At 39.5% G+C, this 22942-nt stretch overlaps 2 protein-coding genes across 5 annotated transcripts in view; one reads left to right on the top strand and one right to left on the bottom strand.

The window, feature by feature from the left end:
• Positions 1–2190: 2190 nt before the first annotated feature.
• Positions 2191–21917, bottom strand: vrk1 (VRK serine/threonine kinase 1). The gene is made up of 13 exons (XM_064322203.1): positions 21760–21917; positions 20696–20843; positions 17198–17253; positions 16911–16980; positions 16523–16610; positions 16331–16439; positions 15603–15695; positions 14767–14899; positions 13753–13873; positions 12846–12904; positions 10964–11136; positions 3641–3734; positions 2191–3482 (listed from the first exon to the last, which is right to left on the bottom strand). Exons 2-13 carry the CDS (start codon positions 20841–20843, stop codon positions 3364–3366), a joined length of 1263 nt encoding a protein of 420 aa, XP_064178273.1. The 5' UTR covers positions 21760–21917; the 3' UTR covers positions 2191–3363.
• The window catches only part of si:dkey-288a3.2 (protein phosphatase 1 regulatory subunit 37), a 45833-nt gene continuing 43698 nt past the window's right edge, over positions 20808–22942 (top strand). For 2 of the 4 annotated variants that reach the window (XM_064322188.1, XM_064322166.1), the window contains exons 1-2: positions 20808–20893; positions 21854–21919. In XM_064322188.1, the coding sequence (XP_064178258.1) occupies positions 21910–21919 (10 nt within the window). In that variant the 5' untranslated portion in view covers positions 20808–20893; positions 21854–21909. The other 2 variants (XM_064322177.1, XM_064322155.1) reach the window with 1 other exon arrangement.

Raw genomic sequence — 22942 nt, 5'->3', positions numbered from 1 at the left:
GTTTTTCTACTGTTTCACCTAAAACAGAAATTAAATGTGTATCTACATTTTATCAGGTCTGGTATCGCCTTTGAAAATAGTAGGTAGTGGAGTGTTTAACATTCTCTTGTCAAGCGTCCCCCTGCTGCGACAATAAATGCCTGTCCAGTTTTGTTCGCAGCGGCGCTCACAGATTAGAAACAGCGGGAGGACTGTGTAGTGTGAATACAATACCGATAAGAACGCATGTCTCGGCCCCACCGCTCCGCCGCTTCTTGCAATGTGAGAACCTGCTGTTTTCTAATATTTACACACAACTAGAATCACAAATGCACCATAACTGAATTGAAAAAGGCTTTCTTTTCCCCCCACCTAAAATCCCCTGTTTTGTGGGAGAGAATAAATAAGAACATAATAACAGTGAAATTTATGTTACTTCCATTCTCGTCTCAAAACTCCCAGAGAATGGGCATAGAAAATGGCACAAGTTTTAAGAAAGAAAGAAAAGAAGAAGAAAAAAAGCAGAAAGTACAACTCCACTTCCTGTGGGATTACATTATGAGACGGAAACACAAGCCAGCAGGTGGAAATTAGCCTCACTTAAAGATTGCACTTCTTGCTCCGCTGTGAATTTAGGTATTACTAAAGATTTCCACAAGTTTTCCAATACGGAAGAAAAATATAAAAAGTCTGATGTTTACGTCCCACAGAACAAACTTAAAGAAAACCTTTTTAAAAAAACTAAAAGTACGCATATAACATGAAATGTCCCAAGCTGCTTCAACTGCATATGTTCTTGTTTCAGCCCAGCAAGAATTTGAAGTCTGTTCAAGGCACAATTACTTTCATCTGTTCTACAGTACTGAATGTCTGACATCCATTAAAACGTGAATAGCAGTTTTCTGCTGTACTGTTATTACAGGAGAAATCAGATCACTATGCCAGGTGGAAGATTCAGCAGTGCTCTTGATCATGGTACTCTTATTTAACATTTTTCAGACAAAAGAAATCTGTCTGCACTGAAGTAAACTTGCTTAAGTGCTTCACGTTAGCTTAAATACTAAATGTGTACGAAACAAATTCATTTTGTATGCAAATAACAATGTTAACAGATTTGAAATATTAGGCTAATTGAAATTAAAATATTCCTACACTTCCTAATATTCCTTTCACTGGTAGCTAGGTTGCTTAGAAAACAGATTATGCACCTCTCTATCACCTTTCCAACAAAATATCAAGAGTGTATTTTAGTTTTTCAGGCCAAGTTCAAACCTATAGGATTTTGCATGTGAATGGCCAGATCATTCGCTCATTCAGAGCGCACAGAGGGCATATGAACTCCGTAATGCTGAGGGAAAAAAAAAATCTTTACAATCAATCATATTCAGAGATTTATCTTCAAAAGACAGATACTCAATAACAGTGCAAGCTCACATGTTAAACAATAGCCATTTGAGAAGAAGGAACAATAGAAGAGGTTCATCTTTCTTATATGGACACATTCTACTGATTTCCTTCAAATTCAAAATGTTGAGATGAATAGTAAAAATGTCACTGCCAAAAGCTGAACCCGGAAACGTTGCTGTAATTTTGCGGCTGAAGCCGCCGCCTGCGGCGCTACGGAAACCGGGCCGAAGGCAAGCCGCCGCGGCGCAGCAGCCGGGAGAGAAAGTCACCGTAGTGCCGGCCCGAGCCCGAGCCCGAGCCCGGGAGCGAGAGTGAAACTTATAGCGAGCGCCGGATAAAAAAAAAACGCGGGTCAATCAATGGCCACAGCCGGGCGCGTCAAACGGCGAGCCGCCCGAGAGGGAGGCGCAGGAAACAGGTGGCACTGTGGTGTTTAAGCGCCGTCCCCCCCTTTCCGCAATCATTATGTACTACTGCCCCCTGCTGAGGAGCGATGGCTATGGGCGTCCAGGTCAGGGCCGGCGAGGGGGAAGAGCGCCGAGCGCCGGGATGCACTTACGTGCTGCTGCATCAATCCATTCCACGGCCGCTGACAGGCTCCTGCGGCTCGCTGCAGAAACACATTAAGAGGAACATCTTCCTCCGCGCCGCTCTTATTGGGAGACTTGAGCGCTCCAGAGCTAAAGGGCTCTCGCTCCAACAGCAAGATAAAACGCGCGGAGCTCAACGGGAAAGGAAAGGGTGAAGAAATAAAATACATTTTAGATTAAAAAAAAATAATAATAATAAACTAGATTGAAAGGCTAGATTGAAAGTATTTTATTTTAAATCACACATCAGCTGATTAACAAAATGAGTCGGTGCACAACTTTCAGAGGAACACACCCAACGATAAACATTTCAAACCTTTGTGAACAAGCCTTCTTGTCATAATCCTGAAATATACATCGAAGTGTTTGACAAAAAGAAAATGTTTCGGGCCATAGTTGACTAATCTCTTGATTTATGCACATTACTTGCTTTGACCGTGAATACACCCCCATCAAATTTACACGCTGAGGTTTGACAAACTGTTCTAATTTGTGAGTAATATTTTCACAAATTATGTCTGTTAATTTAGATTCAGCACATGAGTATTAATTACTTTTCCTCTGGATGAATTTGGAAACATTGAGGAATTTGGCACGAGCTGTCAGCTTGGTTCAAGGCAGTGTCAAACACACAGATGAACTGGAATCTGATGACTAACACTCATCACCGATTTTGGCTAATTTGGGTCTACTATTCTAATGCAGAAACAGAAAACCATACTTAATTCAGCTTCCTTTACTATTTATTGATCTATTTATTGATCTCAGGATCGCATTATAAAAACACAAAGAAAACAGTAAAGTTGGTATATAAGGCAAGCATCACATCATTCATCTTGAGTTTTAATGACCAAATTGCTTAAGCAGGTATTTTCGACAGGGGGGAGCTGCTGGGTGAAGGGCGACAGACCCAAACGCTTCTTTGTCTGCTTTTTGATCAAGTAGCGAAAGAGCTACAGCACGAGGCGCAGACCTGAAGCCTGGCTCAGCGGCACCTGCAACATGTCTGCCGGCTTGGGCGCGGGCATCAAAGCCCGCCCGCTCCTCCCCGAGACGAGGGAACGGGGGGCGCATGACTGCTTTCATGCAAAACAAGAGAAGCGCACGGCGAGGGGAAGGAGCGGGAAAAGGATTCCACGTCGGCGCAAAGCAATCCCCACCGGCTTTCCTTCCACGCCGATATCCAGCCGGCACGGGAGAGAAAGAACTTGCCATTCTGAGGATCTTTCCTAAGTTATTTATTATTTTATGGAAAGGCTACAGCTAAGAACGAGCTGTCTGAAGTATATAAAAAAGTTAAAAAGAAAAAAGGAACAAACACCAAAGGAACGTACTAAAAACAAACAAGAGAAAGCGTGGTCCAAACTAGCAGTGCCAAATTTTGCTCTCAGGCGTTCTTCTTTGGCCTGCCTCTACCCCTTTTCAGTTTCAAACCTGGAGAGGTCTGAGTCCCCATTTCCACACGACCCTTCTGAGGAGAAGCCTTCTTCTGGACCTTCTTTCCCACTGCGGGACAGCAATTAAATAGCACATTAAGAATTTGATGAGTAAGACAATGGATTTCCTCAAGCCTTAACCAAGACCATGTGCTATAGTACCAAACATTTGACAACCTTTTTAGCAAGTGACACACACATTCTTCCAAGCAGCTACAAAAGCCTCACCTTTCTTCTCGCGGGCTGGTTTTCTTTTTGCAGGAGTGCCGTCAGTTTCATCTGGTTCCCCATTGGCCTCCCCTAACTTCCTTTTAGCAGCCTTCTACAACACAGTCATAAAAAGGAGAGGGAAATTCACTTCATGTGCGCAGACATGAAAGTTTAGTTTTTTTATACAACACTGCATTTGGCCAGCCAATATTTTAAATAATTTGACGGACTGTTGATAAGAAGAATCACACTAATAAAACCACACACATGCACAAGTACATGTAAGTGCACACACACAGTTTGATATTTACAGTCAACAGTCAGTGAAACTGTGTAACTGAATTCCTAACTGGTGTAATTCCTAGCTAGTAATTTTGCTGTTTTGTACAAGTAAAATTATTTAGACCGAAAACCATGTAACTACATTCAAGCAACAATGTTGCTAGCTTTCCTAAAAGAATTTGGCAAGCTAGTTTCATTAAATTGTTTTTGAGAAACAAACATAGGTAGATAACCGGTAAGCTAGCAAACCTGAAGAGAACATACGCAAACTTTAGAATTTTAATTAGGTAGAAGGCATTACTGCATCAGAGTAAAAATAGGTAGTTATGTAACAAGTATCTAATACTTGTTTTAAAAAGAATGTAAACACATGTCAAACTAAGTATGGGAACAACAGATGTTTATCAATATACTATGGCAACAATAGGACCAAAGCCCCATATAGTATTACTTCCCCTATTCCATCTTAACCCATGTGGCTCCATATTGTAATTTTATATCCTGATACAATGTAGTACATGCTGCACTATTGTAACTGTATGGAAGCCTGTATCACATAAACCTATACCTTTGGAGGAACACAAATGCGACTGGCTTCGGGAAGCAGGGTGACGCTCATTATGTGGAACACCACAGACTCATTCTGCAGAGGGCTTGTGCAAAGTGAAGTCAGGAGCTTATTACACATACTCTGCTACATTCATCTCTTCACCAGAAATCCTTCCTTCTGCAAAATATGCTGCAGCACTCTACATGCAGAGGACAGCTATTGTGCTCTCAAGTTCCAATTAGGAGTGGGAAAGTAATATTTCCCAGTATGATAACCATACTGAACAACATCACAATTATCAAAATATCTCAAGTCCTCTTACAAAAAAATTAATCACAAGTAAAAAGTAATAGCAGCAGTGGTAGAGGCAGTAAACTGTATTTTGATTAAAAGCGTGTCAGTGATACTACAAATAGCCTCTACAACTTATATTTCAGACTCTCGGAATAGTTTTTCTAATTTAGATGCAAATGTACAAATTCCAAATAGTTAATTGTTCTACTGGTTAACTATTATCTTACGTAGTTGGGTATATTTTATAGGGAGTCCGATACAATAGGCCAATCTACACGAGCAAAATGGCAAATGTTATTTCACAGGGTTCATTTGTCTATAACACAGAGGTGCTAGGCTTATTCCACCATCAGGATGCTGCCTGAAAGTGCAGAAAGACCTCTTCTGCACTGGTTTATTTTCAGTTTACCCATTCACTGTTCTGCATTTCCTACCTTAATGACCAACAAAGTCAACAAGGAAAAAATGAAGGTAAGAAGAGAGGTGTTTTAAAACAAATGCAATCTCCATCTGTATGCACAAGCAGGCACTGCTCCTAAATGACTTAGATCTTAGTAGCACATGGAATTCTTCCATCGTACCCATGAAATCAGTCGGAATTTCATCACAATGAACTACCAGGTAGCTGTTAAGTCCAGGTCTTATTGCAAAGCTGCAATGTTGCATATCTCAGTTTCATACCTGCATGCTTTTGGTGAAAAAATGCTGCTGTCTAATGAAGTATTTCCAGAGTGATAAACTAATATAAAAGTACCGGAATGCCAAAAATTAAATGTCATAATCCAAGTTAACTTTCTCAAGTCTTTATTTCCATTTTTCTCCCCAATGTGCCCAACTGTATTATATGCAGTCTTAGTCATGCTGCAATCCCTGAAGCCGATAGAAGACAACAGAACGAACGCACACTCATCTGAAACACGTGATGCCACCAGCTGCTTCTTTTCACACCGCCGTCCACCAGCCAAGCTTTGCACAGAGATGAGTCAAAGGAAGACACTTGGTGTGTAGCATTGGTAAGCAAGTGGCGGGCGCCCGACTGACCAGCGGGAGTTTGCCGTGTGAATCCCCGTCGACTGAACCCTCCACAGCCCTGGGCAGATGCGATTGCCAATCGTGTCGCCCTGTGGAGCTACCAGCCATAGCCGCCACTGGCATGGTCAGGATTCGATCCTGGACTTAACCAGACGAGGCAGTTAACTAAATAATTAAACTGTAGAACAATGTTCAAAATGCACCAAATGTGCTATACAAAAATGCAGGTTGTTGATAAAGAAGATGCCCAATGTGCTTCAAACCAGTTAAATAAAGAGGACCGGATAGGTGTTTAACCAGGACGGCCAGGACAGACAGGCTGTTGAGTTACAGACCCAGAGAAGATTCTTTCTTTTCCTTTTCTTTCTTTTTTTAAACCGTCAGAAAAGCACAAAAACCTGAGCACCTCGGTAATGAGCCAGAAAGGGAGTCTCACAGATACACAGGCAGATTAAATGACCTACTTCAGTTCTGGCCTTCAGCACTGCATTTATCACTTTCAAAATTATACAAACTGCCCTTGTTAACCATTATACATGTTCACTTAAATTTCTGGTTTGAATCTCCCCTTTCATTTAAACTGCAATACATTCAATAACGTTACTGATACTGTTCATAGGCGGTAGGCAAGACATATTCGGTTGTAATTTAAAGCACGTATGGGCAAACGGGAGCCCAAATACAGAAGACTGCTGAGAGAGTCAGTACACAGAGTGCTGAGGGAAGCACCGTGTAAGGCATTACCTCTCACCAGACGAAGGGACATTTGTGTGTACAGTCAATGCTAAACTGGGGCTCCCAGGTGATGCATCCAGCTAAAGCGATAGCTGAAAGCGCGGCGCCGGGCCCCACGGTCCAGCTTAAACCCTGACTGCGCTAACACAGACTGCGGCTGGGAGCCCCGTGGGACGATCGCCCACAGCGCCTTCCAGGGAGGGCCAGGCCTCGCTGTGTGAGGCAACAGTGACTCCTTTGGTCAACTGGGCACCTGCAGTCTGCGTGGGCCAGCTGCACACGTTGTGCAGTCCGTTTACAGGGATTAAGTGGGAACTGGCTTCACGCGTTTCTGAGGCTACGTCTGCTAGCACAGACACTCTGCAGGGATGGGACGGGCCTGCAGGGGTGACTGTCCACTCTAGAGTGGGAACTAAAGGAAAGGGAAATAAAATGCCTTTGTAGTTGTTCCCTAGAAAAAAGTTAACAAATTAATTAACAAATAAATAAATGAACAAATAAACCAATGAATAAAAAGTAAATTAAATGAAAACAAATAAACTGAAATTAAATGTTCTTCAGGGAACAAAATATTTGTAATGAAACAAATGCTAATCATAATTATTCTCTGATATCAAGTCAAATGGTAAAAAAACACTGCATTACTGTCAAATGATTAAAAAAAAAGGAAAATATGTTAGTGGAATCCGTTTCTTTGTTCTTTTTTTTAGTAAAGAGAAGGTTAGTTTTTCATTGACATCAGTACACATGACACTGTACAATGGGCATCATTCACAAAACTGTTCAATTCTTCTTACTTTTGTTAAAATAATTTCCAACAGAAAACCAACATGAAATATGTGCAGACATTTTTTGTGCATATGCCAGGTGTATCAGATGATGAATACCCAATTGTTCGTAAATTCGGTGTTCATGTGATTAGCATCATGAAACACCAAATGAATGACATGCTCCCAACCAGATTATTATTGTTAATTTAAGACAAAAACTAGGCATGAGACTAGAAACTAGAAAACCCCCTCTTAAAACCAAAATTAAACTGAAATTGAAATCAAAACAGAAAACTAAACATTAAAAACTAGTGAAAGATTTGTGCTGACTACATACATTTGGCCATTTGACAACCTTTAGAGAAGGAATCCAGCTAAAATGCCTTCTTTAGAGTCAGTGGAGCTACATCCAATGTGGATTTTAACAATGAGAATTCCAATCCTCTCATATATACTTGATTTCACACAGCAGACTTGAAGCCTTGGCTGATGAATGTTGATTCAGGATGGTACTGGTATTCAAATATTCAAGTAACAACTCCAAAACTGTTCTAGTCTTCAGACAGTAAAGCGATTACTATTCACAGTCGAACAAAATTGTGGACTGACTCAAATTTTTAACACAAAATAGTTCAACACCGTTTCCTAGAATGGGCATCACCTGACTACAGAGTTCCCATGTTTGCAGCACATCAATGATCAGGCAACATATAAAATCACTATATCATCATTTAGTTACAGGTATCGTTATAGGAAACATTTTTCAAGAAATGTGGCCGCCATCTATATATGCACTCACTTGTCACCAAAACAGTGGTAAATATTTTCTATTTTGGCCTTCACAAAAAAAGAATAAATGTATCTACTTTTGAAAAGGGAACTATAAATTAAAATTTTAAAACTGGCTTTCTATTAAATTGAATCCAGCGGGTCAACGCATTTCATTTAACCATAAATTCGCAGATGATAATGACAGCATTGGCTTTCTCGATTTCATAATCAATTCTATGAAACATAATTTGTTGTTTCGGTAGAAACAGGCAGAAAGGAGAATAATTCTGACAATGAAATCATCCTTTGAGATGACGAGGAAGATGCACTTAATGACAGCAATCAAATCCTCTCTCGCTCTCTTTCCAATTCCTCCTCTCCTCGACTACATAATGAACACCCCCCCCCCCCACCCCCCTCTCTGACTTGAACTATCACGGTTACTTCTTTTTCCTGCTCTCCTCTCCCTTCCATTTTGCCAATTGCTGCCTCATGATTACCATCCAGACCCTGCTGAGCTGAACAGATTGGCTCGATAATTACATACAATAACTGCAGTGGGCAGGTAACCCTCAGCTGGCACGGGGCAGCTCCCCGGTGGCACCTTCCATATGCAAACTGCATTGTGGGAGTGCGGCGAGTCCGTCCCTCCGTGCCGCTGCGCGGCTCGCTGATTGCCGGCCCGCGCCGACTCCAAGGTTACCGTGTCAGCAAATTTGTGATACATTAGCAGGGAATAAACACAGACACTCAGACCTGTCGCAGAGCAGGGAGGAGGAAGAAAAGGAAGAAAATATCCAGGAGGACGAAACCGGCCCGCTGTTTGGTGGAGGGGAGCCATTGCTGCTTGCGTTCTGTTTGGGATTTCGCCATTGGGTACTTGAATTTCAGCTTTTAATAAATATGTTTTTTAACTGAAGCTCGACTCATTTCTGCATTTTTAATTTGGATTAATAATTTCTCTATCAATCACAGAATGCTACATGAGGGTTTCCAAGCACATGAACTGAGAAATTTTATTCTTTGTGGTCACGGTAAAGATCTCTATAATGAATAAAAGGTCTTTACGGTAAATAAAAAGCATAGGTTTAATGTCATAACAATAGCAGAATAATCTCCCACTTTTTCCCTTTAACTTCATTCCTACCCCCCACCCCAATAACTATGAATAAATATTTCAGTAAGAATTGATTGCAAAGCACATAAAACCACAAAACAATATGGGACACAGGTCCTGCCACTGTCCTTTCCTTTAGATATGTTCTGAGGACGATCTCTTGTCGCACTAGTACACTGGACTTGGGAGCATGGATTCACTTCAGGGTGTTCACCGCAGAATTTCAAATTCTGATCGAATTCATGATGCTCAACACCATGTTAGACTTCTGCACAGCTGTATGGTGGAGTTACTCCATACGTCCCCTTTTCTGATTTATAATACTGAGCAAGCAGTGAAATGCCAGCCAATTGCAAAGAAAACACTTTCAGCTAGCTAGACGAACACTGGCCATTTTATTCTTTTCCATCAACAGAAAAATAAGAGAAGTAACAAAAATCTATGAAATAGGAAAGAAGTGCATTAGATACCTAATTAAAACATATACATAATAATAAAAACTGCAACTAGATGCACTGAGCATTATAAATTTTGCTAAAAGGGGACAAGCAAAGGGGAAAAAGGACACCCGTTATCCATTTGGTTGATAAATCCCAGCTGTAGGTGGACAGCAGCAGACAACAACAGTCTCTGTTTAAATACTCAAAGAACAGAACCTGCCATCTGCAGCAGTAACCTTTGCAGGCACACAACCTCAAAGGCCAAATGCGTAGTTCACATACATTTCCTTAATATCGGTTCATTTTGCAGGACACAATATCTCCATTCTTTTCCTGTCATCTGAAGTCCACCTGCTGCTGCCTGAGCAATTTTTTTAAAATTTATTTGTAGGAGAGACAAATACCGGTCAAGATGCTTTATTCAGCTTCCCCTAGGAAAAAGAGATATTCTCAAGAGATAATTCCCTAAGATTGACAGACTTTCTGAATAGTTTCCCATTTTGTTACAGCATGACATTCCAAAAAATGTTCATGCTCTGGGAATATTCTAATGTCACATGCTACAAGATGGACATTTCCTGCTAATTCAGACAGAACAAAATTTAAATTATCTAGAAATACAAATAAAGTGCCAACTTAAAGCTTTCCGTCAAATTTCCCTTCTACCAAACAAACCAAAAACAATACCCAATGTCTAACACATATGCACAGACACAGACAGACACACACACACACACACACACACACACACACACAGACTCACGCACGTGCACGCACACATACTTTAAGGACAAGCGGAGGTTTGTTTTCTGGGTAAGCAAATTAATCAAGCAATAAAGCACAACCGTGAACTAATCACCGACCAAAGTTTGACATGTGCATCCCTGTCACATCAGTGGAAACTGACCAGAGCACAGAAGCATCCATTAATAACTTAAATAGCTCTTATTATTGAGGAAATTGATGACCCAGCAATAAAATACCTACAGGGAGCACATGGAACATTAAAAATAATTTACACGATTAAATTATTAAAACACTAAATTACAAAATCTAATTTCAGAAAACTGGGATGACAGTCACTGTATTATTGTTACCGCAAACATGATTTATGCATTTTTAAGAGACACTGCTAAGATGGTTACAAGTAATAAGCACAAGTACACCAGTAAATCCACATTGGCAGTCACTTAAAAGTAGTTTTCATGACCTATTCCAAAAATAAATAAATAAATAAATGAATGAATAAATAAATAAAGGGGGACCTCAACTAAATTTGGGGTACGGCCCAGTAATGGACATAACTGACCTGAACACAGACAGTTGTGTTACGTTAGGTTGGGTTCTGACCTTTGCCGAGGATGGGCCAGCTCCATTGACCTGTATGGAGAAGTCCAGCTTGTCATCATCAGTGGCGCCGAAAGACTTGAGCCCCGCCTCCAGGATGCGGCGCAGCTTCTGATACGCTGGCTTTTCCGTGTACTCCAGCGAATTCACCTCCTCCATGAACTTCACCATTTCTTCTAGTATTCAGATGAGAAAATGTTTCTTACAGAACTTGCTTTTTAATTTTTTCAACAAAACCAGCAAGGTGAATGTGCTAAAGTAGTAAATACAGGGGTATCTCCATGTCATTTCTGAAAAAAAAAGACGATTTTGAGGTCAAGAAGGAAAGACACTACTGACCCCAACACATGGACTGTTTTCTCCCACTTCTCTGCTAAAAATGTTCTGTTTACCATACCATCAGAATTGCCACACCAACAGAATCAGATGTGCTGGCCGTGATAACAGCGTCACTTTGCATGAACTCATTGCTCCGATGTCTAGTGTATGTACCAGACAAGATACATTTCTTTCATTCTGCAGCACTGCTGTCACATATCTTATAATCTGCCACGATGTCAGCATCATTCAAGAGTTAGACGTCAGCTTGTTCACTGACTGCTTTGATTTTACTCAACTTTGAACGCTACTCAGCTTTGATTGAATAAAGTCTGATGTCCAAAAAGGTGGCACACGCCGAGCTTTCAATGTGATCTGCTACAGCTAATAAGAGGCACAATAAGAAAAAAAAGTGGTTCTCTACATCAACAAATATATTGTGATGAAAGAACAGCTATTAAGGCAGAAAAACATCAAGTTTTTTCTGGACGGAAAAAAAAAAATACATCCGGTCTTACAATCCGCTGCACATTTCATTGTCGTTCTGCTAATAGCAAATCCAGCTAATGTGTTTTTCCCCCTCGTTCTTTTAAATGCATAAACCTGTATGAAACCGCTACAGTGTCCCAAAAAGTTAAAGTGAAAAGTTTGGTGGGAAATTAGCATAGCGCTAATGAATTAGCGCTCATTATCGGTGAATCAACAGGTTTGTGCTCATTATGGGGAGAAAGGGCTCTCCAAACTGTTTGTGAGGCAGATCAGGAAGTGCTTCAGTTCAATTACCACTTGGATTGTAAACAGACTGGGTAGCGTTTCAGGAATCACAGGTGTTTTCAAGGACCTCTGTGTGCCTGTCGAACGGTGAGCAACAGTCTCCCAGGACGACGCCGAAAGCATTAGGATATATTTTGTTGATCTAGTCTCATCTGAATTACTCCAAAAGTGAAATTACAACCGTTATCATACCATAAAACAATACATTTGCGCAGCAACTTAATTTAGCTTAGAAAAACAGCCATTTTTATGGAAATGTTTGGGGTTCCAATCTAGTAAATCACATTTTTATACCGTTTTCCTGAATACATTTACAATGGTGTATCTGCACACTTCAGCCTGATTCAAGGCATCGTATTACCTGGATGTTTGCTTGTCACAGTATTGCTGTAGTGGTTCAAACTTCAGAAGAAAAATGAGCCAGAAAGTCCTCTTACTTTCTACATTTGTGCCATTTCAGACATCAACTAACACAAGCAAGCACAGTACAACTTTTGAAAGATATTTGTGTGTACCATTTAAAATCTGCAATTTCCTCAAATGAAAATAGGAAACTATCCTAGTTTGACAACATTATCAGTTTTAACCATTACCTTACATGCTCAATATCAGTGCCTCCATTCAGCCAAATATAAAAATAGTGTTTATGTTGAAAGATGTAGGACAAATATAATTTTAACCTGCTACACTGTGAATAACTAGAAATGGTATTAAAATCTTTCCACATAATTATTCTGGTACCATCTGCTAATTTATCAAATTCACGATTAATACTATCATACGTTGGTCTTACCTGGTTTATTTTCCGACGGGAAACACTTTAACATGAATTCTGAGATGTTGCCTCTGCATCTTCAAAAGGAACAACGAGAAGTTAAAAATTTGAAGACAAATCTTGAGTCACTTCATTTGTTTTTATAACCATATTCAGTTTATGTTGTCATTTGTCCTTCCGGTCATACAAATACAAATCCAAAGACAGTACATTTGCAGATATAATAATTACTCAACCAGTAACCACAAGCCAGTGACAAAAATACACTTTCTACATCTTTGCATTTTGCTCACTGGATATCAAACATTGCTGATCCAAATAATGTGTCACTCTGCATCTTATTTAAAATATAAACAAAAAAAATGTTGTCACTGCAATGTAAAGGACAACGTAAATCAAGACAAAAACACTAAATTTAGATTTTTGGTTTAATTTGGCCTTTAAGGAAAGACACAGACATTTACTTCTGTTTCACCTAATATGGAGACATACTGTAGAACCACATTAAAAAAAGAAATAAATAACAAGGTTAATTATATGGTTTCCAAGGCACACAATTTACGGGACTATTCTTCACAGAGTAACAGCAACATTTCCATACTTCTACATCAGCACAATCTATGTTCCAGTATGAACTGCCATCCTACTTTTTTAAGTAATGTCCAAATATTTTGTAATGGACATTTTTAAGTAATGTCCAATATAGCAACACTGCATGTTCTGTCATTTTATCTTTCAGACATAATGGTAGTTAATTAATTTATTTACATATTGACTTCACCAGCAAAATGGTAATTCAGGGACCAGTATTCACTTGATGTACTTTTCAACAGATAACTTTTACAAAAAGACAATTTTTTGTGTTTCTTGGCTTGGCCTCATCTCGAAACCCAACGCACTGAATTGCGCGAGGGTTAACACTCACCTGATTTTTGAATCTCGGACGTAGACAGGGTCTTGCAGCTTGTCCTCCCAGGGCAGACGCCCACAGAGCCACTGGATCATGCAGTACCCCAGGATCTCAAGGTCTGCCCTCCTGGATGGAGCTGGAACGAGACACAAGCTGGTCTTTACCAATGGCACAGACAATGACTCGTACTGCCTTAGTGCTTAAAAACAAAATGGAGTGAAGGATCTGGATGGTCCTGAAACTGTGATGACAGCTGATCAGGTATCTGCTTGCTAGCCCACTCACAGGGAAGTAGATTTGCAAACAACGTCTTTAATCTGAGCTGCATTTAATTTCCCATTACAAATGTGCAACTAAGCTTTATGGGAAAACGCCTCAAATCCCTGATAATGTTCTGTTCTTCATTTTATCAGGGTTCGCTGATTAGGTACGAAGGTAAAACCGTATTTAAAATGTCAGCCTACTCAAGCAGTTTGGTGACCAACACTTGGCTGCACGACAAATAAGCTATGTACCTTCATTGACCTGCTGGCTCATAAGATCAACACATTTCTGGGATTCTGCATGTTGGGAACTCTAGTTCAACACCAAATTCTCCTCATATCATTAGGGCAGCAAACAGACAGCAGTTATGAAACAAAACTAATTTCTCACACATGGTTTCACACCCAAGTGATACATCAGAAGGCGATAGGCAAGGATTTGAATGCCATATGTGAAAGGACTCCAAGATATTTATATCCACCCATTAAATAAAGCCATTGGACAGAAAACACAGTTACATTTGTATGACATACCAGCGTTTCTTTTCCCAAATATAACCATATAAACTGAATGATCTGAATCCTTGGGTGAGCTACATTTGCTTTATATGTTTATCGTTACATGTTTCTCAAAACCCTTGTCCTACCCCACAGTGTCTTATCACCTTGGCCTTCTAAAAACCCTGGAAAAACAGTGAAAGCCACATAGCACACATTATTAGCATGATTACAGGGCAGAGAAATGCGCTGATAACGGGCTACGTACACACTCCTTTGTGAGCATCGATACTGGTGAACTCGATGGTGCCGTCGTGACACCTCTTCGGGTCTTCTTTGTATTCCTTCACTGCGCCCTCCGGTGAGTACCTATAGGCCAGCCCATAATCTACTAAATAAACCTGGGTTTGCAGATAAGATAAATAAATACATGCATGCAAACACACAGACACATTCAACAGAAAGAATTAATTTCAGTATGGCTTTGCAAACGTATACACTGAGAAACACAAGTCGCTGAACACTCTCAGCGTAAAACACAGCTTTGAAAATCGCACAAATATTTCAATAACCCAAAGACGAAACACAGACTGAACCTGCTAATCCCACGAGGCCGCCTTCTAAATTGTCATTTAAAAATAGCGGTTTTAAAATGCACCACTGATACATTATTCATCTCCAAATTAATTTTGCCCCCACCCCCACCTTATTTGCTTGCGACAGCTATTTAAAGCCATTTAATCTTTTTACTCAGGATGCATTTCCCAGTGTTATTACACATTTAGGGGAAATAAGCAGTGTCAGAGGTATACATTTTATAGTATTTGTATAGTACATTATGTATTATTGTATATTAGATAGTCTTCAATCTATAAACGCAGTGGTTAGATGAATATTAACCATATAATTTGGAATGAGCAAAAAACGAAAAAATAATACATTTAAAAAAAGCATTATGACAAAAAAATTAATGTCCCATAAAATCCTAACAATGCTGTAAATTCTCTAGGCTTGAATGCATCAACAGGTATACAGTATTTTGGACTGAACTAAAACCACAGCTGAGCTGTCATAGGTTTTGGCAAGCCACGGCAGGCCACTGACCTCGTTAGGGTTCTTGTAGGAAAGAAGAAGGTTAGAGGCTTTGATGTCCGCGTGCACATACTCATGCTCATGGATGTACTCCAGAATATCAATCTAGAAGAAAAAAAAAAAAGTTTTGTTTCTACAATATCTCAGTGCTGACTCAAAGCCTAAAATAAATACATTTACACCATGTATCAAACCATAAGATAAACAAAGTATTTTGATTATACAGAAGCTATAGCAGCCCATGGATCAAGATTTGGAAACAAAACTTCAGTTTTTAAAGAGAACTGGATAAATTTCCAAATTGCTAATTTTAAGTCATATTATTTAGCCATTCAAATTACATGTGACTAGCACACCATGTTAGACACTGGTGTCCATATAAACTAAACAAAGGAGTGTGGATTTAGGTTGAAATGTAGGTTTTTTGATATTCCAGTAAAATTGATTGTAGCACTTCCTTTTACACTGTTACTGGCCAAAAAAGTCAGTTATCTATTTCTGCTCTTCTGTTTATGTGTGATACACTAAAGAGTATGAGGCATGTTGCAACTGCCATTTCTGTGACATCAGAAATCCAGTCAAGCTAGATATTTAATTTACACCCGTTCTTGGGCAGACAACTGAATGCACGGAGAAACATTAGGAGAGAAACACAGTCAACAATGCCAACAGGATAACCAAGCGAACTAAATAGGAATCCACCCCTCCCAAAAGAACAACGGTCTGTGCGATGAACTCACCAGCCTCAGGCCAAGCTGAAGAACTAGTTTTCGGGGAAATTTCTTGTTGCTTTGCTCAAACATCTTCTGCAGATCTGTTCCGAAGCGGTCCATGACCATGAATCTATACCTGTGAAAGGACATTAACAAAGTGAAATATTTGAGCAAGACTACGAGGGCCTTGACCGACTGACCCAAGAAACAAAATGTCACCTCTTTCCTGCTTTCTCATGGAGTCCTGAGCCCCAGTACTTCGGCACTCCCAAGTACTTCAACTTATTGGACTTGATCCAACTCTGAACTGAAACACGACATAAAATTAGTTACTAACATCATAGCATCATAGCTCCTAAACTCTCCAAATGTACTCCTAAATTATTTTTGCAGTTAACATACATCAATTGGGAGCACTGTAGAGCGATGTTATACTGGTATTCAAAACAATAACAAAAACTGGGATGTTCATGAAATAATACATTTCCCATCAGCCACCAATATCTACCAATATCCTTATGCTAGAATGACTCCTAGACAGTTTAAGATTTTTTTTCTTCCTGTTGATAATAGACATTACTGTCAAAGCTGAGTTTGTATTACATACTTAAATCTGGTTTGGCAGCCCTCATATAAAACTTCAGCTCAGAGAAGAGAGGACCATTGTCACTTGGCTCCTGAACAAAAAAAGAGAGGGTTGGGAAAGGGGAAAAAAAAAAAACAATTTATGTCAACAGATTAACAGATGGAGCCCCACAAGTACTGTTGGCTCACAGAATTCTTAGATTTATCTGTAAATTCAGAGAGGCAATTTAAGTTAATTCATAAATTTCATAATAAAGAAATAGAATTACTGTAATAGTTCCAAAAACAGGCATAGTACTGTTCTCTTACCACTTTGATGACATATGGAGCAGTGGTTTCTACTGTTCCAGGCGAATCTTCCTTTGCTAAAAAAGAACAGTGTGAATTGTCAGTGCTTCCAGCATTCCTAAAATGGCTATTCAGTCTGTAAATAATTTTGTGATCTGAAATCCAGGCCCAAAAAAATGTCTATGCTGAGGTTTTTTTTTTTTTTTTAACGTGTGTTAAAAAACAAATGTTCAAATCTAAAAAAAATACACCCCTTGGAGAATATCTAGAAGCCCTCTGACATCAAGTTTGTTAGGCCCCTGAAATGTTATAGGCTATCCAACATGCCACAACCTTCACAGCCAAAACAGATGACATATAGTGAGCTCCATAATGTTCGAACAAAATTCACGAATAACGAACTGAGATTCACAGCCTGAGAAAACTGCACAGGAGAGAAGGGGAGGGAAGGGTCGCTGACATTTCTATCACAGGCTGGCTGCCACCGGGATGGAGACAAAAGGTATTGCTTATAATTGCTGCTTATTAATGCTTAACTTTGAAATAAACAAATTAAGCCCTTTGGTTGTTTTTTTTGTCTTCCTGACAAGACTTTGCAGCCACTATCATGGTCTTATAATAAAAAGAACACATTGATCTCTTCAATAGTGCATATAATGTCCTCTGAAATAACAGTTTTCAAAGTACTGGCTGCAGCCCTCTAGTGCATCACAGTAGGTTACAAAGTGCATTGCAAATAAGCTTGATTTCCTTGCAAACAAGCTTAATTAAACATCTATAAATCTGACTGTCTTGGAGCATACCCACATGTTAAAAATTGTTTACAGGCTTGGACACTATACTCCATAATGGTTTAATTTATGTGTGCATATCTTTAAAGGTCTTATAAATATATTACCAAGAAGAAAGCATGACCCAAACAACCAGAGAGAATACATGAAAGCCAGAGCAACATGTCTGCCCAATTAAGAACACAGTTCAAAAGGCTATACTAATAAATCATACATTTATGCTCATATTGTCCCCACACCAATTGACAAGAGTTCATCCAATAATGCTGGTCCAATCTAACAAAAAGAAAGGTAATTAATAATTGAAGTGTGACAAGTTATTTAAACATTGCAGCCTTTCTCTGCTTTATGCATAAGATAGACAACCATCAGACACAACACAGCTGTATTGTCATTCTGACACCCTCACATCGAACCTGGACCATGCCAGTGCCCATAGGGCAATGCGCGCGTGGCGACCGCATCGCCCAGGGAATGGGACGGATCAGTCGGACAGGGTTCTGCATTCATCGCTCCCTGGCGACCCACGCCAGTCGATTGGGAGCACGCAGATTGCACTCAAAGCCATATACGAAAGGTCCTCCTCTGACTCGTCTCTACGCGAGCTTAGCAGCAGTCTGCAGTACGTAAAAAGCAGCTGACTAGTCCACAGTGGATGTCTACACCGTGAACTCACATCATGTCATGTATATATATATATATATATATATATATATATACACAAATATACATAAATAAAAAGAATACAGTTGTATTAAAAATCTAGATTTTCTTGCCATCATATCAATACAAAATAATTAAAATACCACATATCACTCCTGCGTTATATGAACACAGAACTGAGGGGAAACGAAAGAGTACAATGGCAATGGGTAAATGGTAAATGGACTGCATTTATATAGCGCTTTTATCCAAAGCGCTTTACAATTGATGCCTCTCATTCGCCAGAGCAGTTAGGGGTTAGGTGTCTTGCTCAAGGACACTTCGACACGCCCAGGACGGGGTTTGAACCGGCAACCCTCCGACTGCCAGACAATCGGTCTTACCTCCTGAGCTATGTCGCCCCATCAATGGGCATAGTGCACATTTTACATTATCAAAAAAACAGAACTATATACAGACATATCTTGCAAATTAGTGGTCAAGCATTTGATTTCTAATTGCTGGCTTAAAATAATTAATATCCTCATACAATGACCCCTTTCTGGATCAGGTATGACTGACAGACCATTTTCAAAGCAATGCAATCAGTACAAATGATCTGATCTCGACAATACTGAGATAGGCAGGCTAGACCTCACAGCCGAGGGAAACCATTCAGTCTAGCTGGGAAGAGGAGTTTACATAATGTGTGCTGAGAAATTCTCTTGACCTCTGAGCGCTCCCGCAGCGGTGGGCCAGTAGTTCTTGAATGAGGAAGAACTTCTTCAAGGCCACTTTTTGTCTAGGACTCGGGTGTCAGTCCTGGAGGGCAACAGTGTCTGTTTATTTCCAATGTGTCTGAGCAGCAGTGATTCACTGAAGTCACTGATTGTTTAAAAGAATCCCCCACACCTTGTTCTCAAGACTTTAAATGGCTCCTGATTGAAAGGAAACTACAAACACCAACAGACATTACAACCCTCCAGGACTTCAGTTTAACAACCTTGGGCAAGAACATTTAAAGGTTCCAGGACTAGCTTTCAATTGATATGTTTTTACAAGGATACAATATTGATGGTACTAAGTGTAATGGGGAAAATAATATAACATTTTCTGAATTATTTAATACCAAATGTAGCTTTAAAACCAAAATAAATCAAATTATAATTTAATCATAAATCTAGAACTTTTACATTTATTAACATATGCATGTAAGCACAGTACTTGTCCAAGCTCTCACACAATAATTATTTCTGATGTAGCAAGTTAAAAAAATTCCTTGCTGAGTATGTACTGCAATCTAATTAATACTAATAATAATATATTTCAACAATTACACAATGCATTCAGATTTAGTTATTCAATTTGAAACTCGAATACTGACACCGGATGTATGACTAGTCTACTATGTCAAGTCCTTGCTCAGGAAATTCTACTACTGTGCTCACAAAGCATTCTAATTAATTACTCTTTATAAAAAAACCACTGGAACTCACTTCAGAAGTGAACATCATATAAAATGCACTTCAGTGTGACAACAAAAGTACTTAAAGTACAATCAAAAACAGGGCTAGCTCTTTGTTGACATATTGTTCTTCCTCGTTTTTCACTCATTTTTGTTTTTAATGTCCACTAGAGCTTGTTACGCCTGTCCAGTCAAGACAGCTTTTCCCTGTTCTGTAGCCAGCTGAGGGAGTGCAGTCCAGCATTTGCGCTTTGAAGCATGTTCACCCCCTTATTTTAACTCCAGCTGAGCAGTGAATCCATTGCACTGAACGACTGCACTTCTTGTGAAGCTGGCACAAACATCCAACTAGCGGAGGTGCTTGTGTGCATTGAAACTTCAGTCAATTCTGCAGTCAATTCTGACAGATCAAGAAAATTACAGCCATAAAGCTACCCATTTTTATATTCGGGTAGTATGGATACTTTAATTACCTTGAACTAGTTTGCAAAACTGAATACTCTAGACTCCTGCATAGACCAAATGTGTAAAATAACCCCAACTTGTTGACCATGAGACCCATAATTACAGCAAAACCTGGTGCAGGGAAAAACAACACATTGTGAAACTAACTGCACTTACCCAAGTATAACAAACCAAAGCCCCCTTGCCCAATAGGTGGGCCTAATTTCCAGCGTTTCTTTGCGGTGTCAGTCAGCACTTCTCCAACCGGAAACTCTTCTGCCAGTTTCCTCTTGGGGGGAGCCCTTGCCTTCTTTTTAGGTGGCATCTAGGCAGCATGGAGAACAGACACCATTTTGAAACCGGCTATAAGTTACAGTAGGCATATCGTTAACGTCTGGTCAAATAAATAATGCAACTTAAATAAATAAATGAATTAAAACATCACTATAGCTATAATTATACCAAAGTATATAATTAACATTTTGATAAATGTCTGACTTTTAAAGTCGGTACAAAGTATTAACTTCAGTAATATCACATTACAGCTTATTTAGCACTAATAAGACATTAGCTAACTTAGCCTGCCAAGCTACTTCCGCCAGCTGACAGAAAAGCAACTTCGTAAATGAATTCTCACAGTAAATAAGAACTAGCACTAACGTTAGCGCGAAGATGTGCGCGAATAATAATTTTATTCAACAGGCGAGCTACCTCCCACATTTCTTTATCAATAAGAATACCTACCTAGCCAACTTGGCGAACATCCAACTTTTATGACCAACTTTTATAGCTAGCTAAGTTAGCCCAGTGAGACAGCTATTTTTTATTTTCGCCTTTTTACCAGATTCAGCCATTCTGGCCTGCTGCGGTAGCTAGCAGTTACGCAGATAACGTGGATAGCTAGCTCACCATCATTTTAACGTGTTCTGCATCACATGCTGGCTTTCACCTTCTGTCGTTTGACAACAAACAATTGTACGCAACATGCAGCCAAGGTAACGTTATGGCACGTCGATCTATCATTTATATGACGAGACAGATTTTCTAGCTGTTAGCTATCACACTGTGAGTGTTTTTTCCCCCCATTTAATAGACAAAATAAGTTAAGGTTAACGTTAAATTAGCTGGGTAGCTAGCCGGTATTACTTGGCCTCCAGTAGCCTACCACGCTTACGGGCAACTTCCCGGTTTATTTGCTTACATTATAAATAATTGCACACTTGATCAGAATTTTACTGTACCTTTAGGTGTGTATTTGCAAGTAAAATATGTCCTTCGTCTATATTTCTACTAATCCCCGGCCACTCTGAAATTCCCGCAATGTCCTCCTTACAGGAAATCGATTCACTACCGCCTTTGCAGTCCTAAGCCCCATTGGCCAGAAATTTGGTATGATAGAGAGTAAGTGTATATCTTCCGGGTTTTTTCAAGCTGTTTCTTGGTTTTCTGGCATTTGTAGTTTATACTCCAGTGCTAGGCTGTATTTCATTGTCCGCCATCGTTCATGTGTATTCATTGTCATTATGTGGCATGTGGCATGTGGTGGATTACTTGTATTTTGTACTTCTGTTTTCCACATTGAATCACAGTTAGAGAATCACTTACTGCACTGGCACAATTTGATCAAGGAATGTGTTTGTTTATAGCCTGATTCTTCAGCTGAATGTAGCCTTAGAATTAAACACAGTTCGTATAAGATTAAGAGAAGTTAGACTTCAAATAGGCAACTGTGTTTATTTACAATTTGTGTTGTTATTGCTGAAGATTTGCACTGTGACTTCAAGTTCAAATAACTGGGTGAAGCATTGTTGTTGATGCATGTATCTGACTGATAGAAATCAGTCAGATACATGGGTGGGGGGACTGGGTTTAGGAAATTAATTTTTTAATGAATGTTTACCTTATTTATCATTTCTATATAAAAAAAGGAGGGCAGACACTCCACCATGGAATGTTTACACATTATTGAGAGAGAAGGCAGAGAGGGTTAGAGGGAAAATTCTCAGTTATTTATCATTTTTATCTCTCATTGAAATATCAAGAATTACTCAGGTAAAAGAGCAGTTAACAGCAGAATGCATTTCCAACATCATATACTTTGCTTGATAGGGCCCTGTCAGAAGATAGGAACTCTACCAGGCATCAATAGGCAGATGAAGGGGAAAGGCAGAATATAATTAGGTCATGCATCGAGGGATTCTCTACAGAGATAGAAGCTGATCTGGATGCTACTTATTCAGACCAACTAGCCAAAAGCTGATTAAAATAGAATAGTTCAGTAATAGGTGTTTAACATGAGGGGGTGAAAGGATCAAATTTTATACCTCCCTCAGGGCCAATGAGAAAACTGTGTTCGGCTTCTGCAAAAGAAATAAAAAACATAAATACAATTATTAATAATAATAATAATAATAATAATAATAA

This window comes from Anguilla rostrata, chromosome 1 (assembly GCF_018555375.3).
Source record: "Anguilla rostrata isolate EN2019 chromosome 1, ASM1855537v3, whole genome shotgun sequence".
Taxonomy (NCBI): Eukaryota; Metazoa; Chordata; class Actinopteri; order Anguilliformes; family Anguillidae; genus Anguilla; species Anguilla rostrata.
This window is presented reverse-complemented; position numbering and strand designations above follow the sequence as displayed.